The sequence below is a fragment of the Scomber japonicus genome, chromosome 17, assembly GCF_027409825.1.
Source record: "Scomber japonicus isolate fScoJap1 chromosome 17, fScoJap1.pri, whole genome shotgun sequence".
Taxonomy (NCBI): Eukaryota; Metazoa; Chordata; class Actinopteri; order Scombriformes; family Scombridae; genus Scomber; species Scomber japonicus.
The window spans coordinates 25,984,519-25,992,292 of NC_070594.1; the positions used below are offsets into that span (position 1 = coordinate 25,984,519).

Below are 7,774 nucleotides of genomic sequence, written 5' to 3' on the forward strand. Positions count from 1 at the left end.
CTTTAAAACCAGTCATCTGTTGATTCTTTGCCATGTCCTTTTTGAATTATCAAGCTTAGTGATATGGTGATTATAATTTATGATAGGACTGAATGTTACACCACAAAACTTTTTGCGAAAGACATAATCCATCAAGATAAAAATTCTAGAGTTGTGTAATCATTTTAATATTCAAAGCCGATGCTTCTCCTCCTCCTTTATCAAATATAACTGAATCAAGTCAGTTTCTCTCTTATAACAGATCAACATTTTCAGCTGCAGGTTTATGTATTAATGGAGCCCAGATGAGGTCATACCTGCTCAGAAATATGCTGACTATCAAAAATAAGAACGTCTCTGTTGTGAGAGAGACATGGAAGAAAATGATTTGTGAGAAACTCCTGTAGGGAACGCAGTATTTCAACTTCAAAGGCTTTCAGAGGATGAAGCTGTATTGTCAGATGAAGTGAGATGTCGTCCATAGCCACAATAAATATTACCCAGAGGAAGCATTAAAAGGGAAATCAATATTGGACCTAATTTGACCCTGAAGGCATATATCTATATTTAAAAAATGGTCTGTTTTCCAGGTAGGAAAGCACCAATTCACAGTAAAGCCAAATCTTTTCACCCAGTCTACAAGAATTCAGTGGTCCATCATGTCAGATGTTGCATTTGATGCTTCTCCACTGTAATCATTATAATATTTACAATGTGTTTTTATTCTCTAATGAAGCCAGAACTCAGATATTAACAGAGTGAGTGGAGTGAATATAGAGATGTTCAACAGGATCATGTTTGGGTGACAGCTTCTCTTCCTGAGATTATAGAAACCCACAATATTATACAAAAATACAATACAACAAGAAATATGAAAGAAAAGAGAGAGCATATAAGAGAGTAGCAATATATGTCCAAAGCATACGGGATAAAAAATACACTAGAAAGAGGAAAAATAAATATAAAACCACACAAATTTAGACAAGATCGTAAAAGAAAAGAAAAGAATGTCATCCCCCCATTAGTTCACACATGGTAGTCTCTTGGCACATTACACCCACTATAAAATAATCAGCTAATCAACAATAGTATCCATTAATCAGTCATTTACATTAAGGTGAAGAGACAACCTCACAACTCCTAAACCATACCAGAGGAAGAAAAGACATCATCTACATCATAAACACATATACAACATGTACATAAGCATACACACCATACTGCTGTTCTGACTTTCTCTTTTTAAAAATCAACAAATCCTTTTTAATTCCCTCATTGACCCACTGAGTGCCTTCAGCTTACTAGCATCTTAGCCCAAAACACAAGCTGGCACAGATGAAATGTTCACAAGTGTATTTCTATAAATGGACCCACATGGTTCACAGAAGAAAAAAAAATACAACAACCAAAACCGGAAAAAACATTCCAGTGGTGATCATTTAAAAGTCTTTGTTCCCACATCAAACTTACTATCTCAAAACAGACACATTCCAACGAGTCGAAAGAGCAGCTGAAGCCATTTCCCCCCATCTTCCCTCAATTCCTGCCGCTCTGCTTTCACCTTTGTGTACTGTCCGTAGTTTACAACGGTTGCCAGGAAACCTCTGTTTTGTTGGATTTTTTTGGTAACTGACAAAATTGCCACTAAAGATATTATCAACTTCCTGCAGGTCGACAGATTGCTTTCTGACCACACACAGACCTCACAGCAGTTAGACAGCAACTTCAAGGGTTCAGTGGTTTGTGTTAAGGATGAGAAAAGAGAGCTCAATAGAGAGCTTTGGATTGTCAGTTTTGGGAAAATTACAAAAATGAAACCCTCTTTGATTTAAGCTGTTGTTAGAGAATCCGGCAAGCCCCTCGATTAGGAAACTCCCTAAAACCCTTTAATTACTGAGACGTGACGGACAGTTTCTTTTGTCCACACATGAGCTTGTACCAACGTTTTTCCTGATTCCAGACTCCAGTGTTATCTCCCAGAAAGAGCAAAGTTCTTGGGAATGATGTGTAAAAGTAGAAGTGGCTGCCTGGAAGATATGAAATAAAAATGATGATAATACTTGGAAACTGAAACTTTGGCTACAACTTGCCAAACCACAAGGTATGATATTTGAAAAATGAGAGTATTTCAGTATTAAGGAATCCTATTGTGAAACTTCAATAGCTTCAGCTAGTTTCAGACCTGCAAACTTGAACAATCCTTAGTTGTGTTTTAGTCAACCACAGCAACACAAAGTAAAACACACACCTATTATTTAGCGTGGGGCATGAGAGATTAGCTTCTCAGGGTCTTTATAGCTGCCTGCGCTCCATGTGCATCAAAACACATGTTCCTTTTGTTCTTAATGTAAGTCGACCGTTACATCCAAACACACATTTTCATGCAAAAAGTGACAAGTGTGAATGAAAAAGGAGAGCTAAAGAGAGTTCAAAAAAAGTTCAAACTCTGGCTCCTTTCCCACCTCCCCACATCTGGCCAATCACTGCGTGAGATGGGCGTGAATATCGGCTTGTCAATTTGGGAATGCCACAGAAATGACCGTGCAGAACCCCCATATCCACTGTTGGAAAGGCACAAGGGGAGGGGGTTTAATGGGTATTTCCACCATCCAACAAGCATGCCTAAAGTAGCCACATTACAGTTTAGAGGTGCGAGCTTGTGACCAGAGGGTTGCTGGTTCAATTCTTAAAGCAGGATAACAACGGATGGGGAAAGTGCCTCTTCCTCATTACCACCACTAAGGAACTCTTGAGCAAGGCCCTCAGACCCTTAACCCCAGCTGTTCTATTGGAGCTGATCAGTGGCCAACAGATCAGACTGTGGTTCTTCTCAGTGAAACATTCCCATAGAAATAAAGAGATTAACGTCGATACAACCTTTTTTCTTGCATTGTCCTCTGCACACTTTTGCAGAATTGGGGACCGTGACCGGAGTAGACATTGAGAACCTACCTTGCCTTCAGACATGGTCAAACAAATGATCCTCTGAGCTAGTTTAGTTCAGGTACACCTCAACCTTATGTCTTGTTATAGGACAGATGAGATGGCAGAGATTTAGCAAGATATCCACTGCTAGGATATATTTTAGAAACTGAAAATAAGCAAACCACGTTATGTAGATCCAAATAGATCATTTCCTTCAATGATCTTCTTTATCTGGATTCACCACACCACAAGATAGTGTCCGACCAACTGGTTCGGACCAATCAGCGCCATGAATTCTACTGCCAAGCAAGGTATGACAGTGATAGATGGAGATAGATAGGTGGTTCATCCAATCACCTGCCAAGTATTTCTTAAAAGTACCTGCCCATAACCAAACAGTTCCCATGGACAACTTCTCAGATGGTTCAGTGTAACAAACCATCTGGCGCATCAGGTTATGATCATCCCAGACTGCACCAGAATGCTTCATTTACATGTTAAAATTAGAAACAGTCTAAACAGGGAATGCCACAGGCAGAAGTTCTGTTTTAGGGTTAACTGTGAACTTTTTCATGCCTCTTGAGTTTGCAGGCCTGTAATTTACGATTGCTGTATGCCAGAGTTGTCTCTTTGGCGGCAAAAGATCAAACGCGTGAATCCAACATTCTCTGAACTCAGTGATCACTACCTGCTGTTCAGAGCAAAGTGTGCTTTTCCACTGAATAATGAATCAGTGCTCTTTAACATTTACTGTTCCAGCAGCAGCAGCAGCCCCCCCTCACACTTTCTAGGTAACAAGTAGTTGACTTTCCTGTTTGATTTCACTCTTATTCTTTTCTAGATCTCCCTCTGGATTACAAGTTCCCAAGGTTTTCTCCTGACAAGCCCTGCACCACCGGCTACTACCCCAGGCCTCCAGATTCTTTGCTGAAGAGGTGCGAGAATCTGTCGTAAAAAAAAAAAAGAAAGGAAAAAAAAGAAAAGAGAAAAAAAAGTCCTCCCTTACCCCTCTGCCTCAGGAGAGGAATGTGCCTCCATTTTTGCCTGTAGTTTCCCACCTGACCCCCACCACCACCACCACCATCTGTGGAGCACAGGAAGCATACACTCCTCACCCATTCAGAGAAACCATGTGAATGTAAGCCACAGTATCTCTCTGTAATAACGCCTACATTTGAACGTCGTTTTGTGGTTTAGTGTACCGTACACATGGAAATATGACAAAGATAAGTGTGTGTGTGTGTGTGTTTCCGCATACAGTAATAATAGGAAATGTAGTGTTCTTATTGTTTTACATGTGAGGCCCCTCTATTATTTCTCATGGTAGGTTGTTTAAACATTTTCCAAAATAAAGTGAACACTTTACCGTCTCTTTAACCCTGATGTGATTATCTCAAGGATGTGTTTAACTGTAGGCAGAACCCAGGTTGTCACAGGTGTGCTTGTCCTTTAAGATCCTTTTGGAATCATTGTGTCAGTATTTCCCTATAATACTGTTATTGTGAAGTCTTTTTTTTTTTTAAGTATAGTTTTCCTGTATGCATTTGAGTAACCTTAACATGGGGTTCAAGGTATAAAGTTTCCCCTGTGTCAGTTTTGTGGAAGATGTCAATCTTCAAGTTTGTTGTCGCCAAAGATTTGGCACACTGCTGTCTTTTGTGTTGGCTGTTTTAAAAAAACACCATTTTTGGGAAACAATAATAATAATAATAATAATAATAATGGATGATGACGACTATGCTAGATGTTCTCTGTATTATTTTGGTGCAACAGTGACATGTGCTCTTTGAGTGATTGTGTAAAACGTGGACTACTTGTGCTTCATTCATATGCAGTAACCAGATGGAGATATGCTTTAACCGACGATGAATGGTTATTTGGTCGGTGTGCATAGACAAGTCGTGCCATAATATTTAAGGAACGCTGAAGGTTTGGTGGGAACATTTGGAGAAATGTATTCTTTGCTTTCACCGAAGGTTGATATCAGATTAATCTTTGTGTTCACTTTAATCTCAATATAAAGTGGACAAATACAATTTACAAGAACTCCAAAACCTCTATAGCTTCAGGAGTCACTCCGGTTTATTAAACCAGCAGGGTTCTCTCTATCAGCTAGCATTGGGTTCAAGTTGACCACATTTTGGTTTGGGTATAGTTGTCCTTGGTTCTATTTCGGACTGGTTCTGTCTTCAGGTCCCTTCTCAGTTAGTTCTCTTTGATTAAAAGTTTATTCTGGAATGTTTTCCAGGTCTTTTTTTCCGGTTTGGGTCCAAATTTTGGGCTGTCACTGTTAAAAAGAAAAGAAAAGATCTAGTTTGGGTGAAGAGGTTTTTACAAGTAATTAATTCTAATCTATTTGAACACAACCCATGTAGCACCTAAACTACCTTGAAGAATTGACATTGTTCCATTCACATGTGACTGTTTTACTCAAGTCACAAGCTAAAAGCTAAAGATCTAATGTGTGAGTAAAGCTGGTTTGGAGTTGTTGTAAAGTATTTAAGACAGCTAGTTGCTTCCAGTGTTTAACCGTGATAAACACACACAGATCAAACTGCTATCAACTTCTCAGAGAGTTTCTCCAATGTCAGTGTTCCTTTTAAAATGACCACATCTCACTGAAGAGGGAATACTGTGACGGCAGACGGCGTATACGAGATCGGTCTTTTTAAGTAACTTATTATTACTTGTGCTGTGTGTGCAAGTGTTTTATGCATACACCTGTTGTGATTGTACTCTTCCTTTCTCATCTGACCTGGAATATTTGACATGCACATTTGCCTTATGTTGGATTCATTTGTGGTCTTAAGTTCTTAAAAACACAGGGAGAAGTTCAATTCTGTGTTCAAGTGTTGAAGTACTGTCAATGAAATAAAATGTTCTACAATTTTCTTACAAATGCTCTTCTTTCTTTTGAGTTTTACTAACAAACATCAGCACACAAAGAGCTGGTACTGAGATGAGTTTACAGGTGGTAAAGGTGAACACTTGAAGCCATCACTGAGACATGAGCTAGCTCACTCTCAGTCATGGCAATGATTGGTTTATCTAAATGGGAAGAAAAGCAACAATGTACTTGGGTGAGTCTGACTCAGTCTACTCTGTCTGATAAAAAACTGTGTTTGTGGATGGCAAAAGAATGGGAGGACATGTATATAAGGTTAGCATATTCACTTTCTGAATAAAAATAATCATAGATGTTTCTTTCTTAACTGTCAGAAAACATCTTTGTTAACTTCTGTTGTAATTTGCTTAAACCCTTAAAAGTCTCCCACAATTGTGACACATGCGCTAATGTTAAAAGACTGGATACTCTCTGCAGCTGGTTTATTGACCCTCACTCACAACTGTTTGAAGACATTACAGAAATTCAGCATGAATGTAAGTGACTCCAATTTTTCTGTCCCCCGAGTATAAATACAATATCAATATTATAATACAATTAATATAGCATATATATATATATATATATATATATATATATATATATATATATATATGTATATGTAATATTGTAATAATTTATATAAAATATTCATATATTGAGAATTATGCTAAATGTTGTCAATCAGCAGCTTCTGTGCAAAATAATCTGGAAAAATCAATATTGTTGAAATTGCTCATTTTTCACAGTGAATAGAAGGTTTATTATAGTATGTAAGTAAGTATATATATATATGTATGTATAGTAAGTATATATATATAATATGTATAGGTTATTATGCAATTGTTTGTGGTGTGGCCCACTTGCAATCAAACTGGGCTGTTGTGGCCCCTGAACTAAAATGAGTTTGACCCTCCTGGTCTATAGTACAGTATATTTCTAACCTGCACATGAGGTCAACCACTCAGTTATATTGTAACATTCATAACCGGATGCTAGAACTATGTGTCACATTTTACTCATGTATTAAAACACACCCATGTTCTGTTGCAACATTATTGCCAATTTACACCCTGAGTATGAATGAATCATGTAGTTGTGATTCAGCAGCAGCCACTGTACACATGCTGGTTCCTTCTCATTTTTATACTTTTTAAATAATAGTTTGCAGAATGTCGAGTCAAACCGCTTCAAAATGGACTTTTCTGTACAAAAGATGAGTGAGATTTCTCTACGGTTGGTCTGGAAGAGTTATTACACTGACACAGTGGTGGTTGTGGCCATGTGTGTTAAACACTGAAACACTGAGGTCAGTAAGGCTGTGGTAACATCACAAGTACTGAATTAAGAAAGTGTCTTTTATTATTTATAATCTCAACGTTTACATCAGTAAACCAAAGAGAGAGAATGTTTTATAAGTTAGTCTCACTTGAATCAGAGGTAGCCACTCAAGCACTCCACTTTTCAAAGTTTCTGATTCATTTTTAAGGAAACAGCAACGTATCCATCACTCCATTCATCACGACAAAACTGCTTACATGTAAAAAAGGGATAATAATCACATGAGGGGAAATACTGAGGCTCACAAGCAGCCATTAGGGTGGATTAGGGTAATGTGGGACAACTTTTTCTATTCAGTTATTCTAAAGCTAACTGGTATAATGCAAAGTGTGTAAGTTCTATTGTTAAACATTACATGTGAACACACAGGCTACTAGTTTTTATAAAACAATCTGATGCAAAAAGCAAAGCAACAAGTAGGCCGACAAAATTAAATGACCAAATATGGGTATGCACATTTCAGAAAGTTTTGGCAGATAAGGCTGCTTTGTATAAATCAAAGTATTTCTAAGCCTTAAAACTAATGTCTATTAGGTGTTGATTGTATAGTGTTGGATTTATATGTAAATATGGTGAACAAGTCAGAATTACAAAACGTGTCCCACATTACCCTAATCCACCCTACTGGTCAGCTGTGAATACCAA

At 37.8% G+C, this 7,774-nt stretch overlaps 1 protein-coding gene across 1 annotated transcript in view; it reads left to right on the forward strand.

Moving 5' to 3' along the window:
* The window catches only part of nt5dc1 (5'-nucleotidase domain containing 1), a 69,965-nt gene extending 64,788 nt beyond the window's left edge, over positions 1 to 5,177 (forward strand). Inside the window, exon 12 of the mRNA XM_053336457.1 lies at positions 3,746 to 5,177. Coding sequence (XP_053192432.1) covers positions 3,746 to 3,858 — 113 coding nt within the window. The 3' untranslated portion in view covers positions 3,859 to 5,177. The remainder of the gene's footprint in view (positions 1 to 3,745) is intronic.
* The last annotated feature ends 2,597 nt before the right edge of the window (positions 5,178 to 7,774 follow it).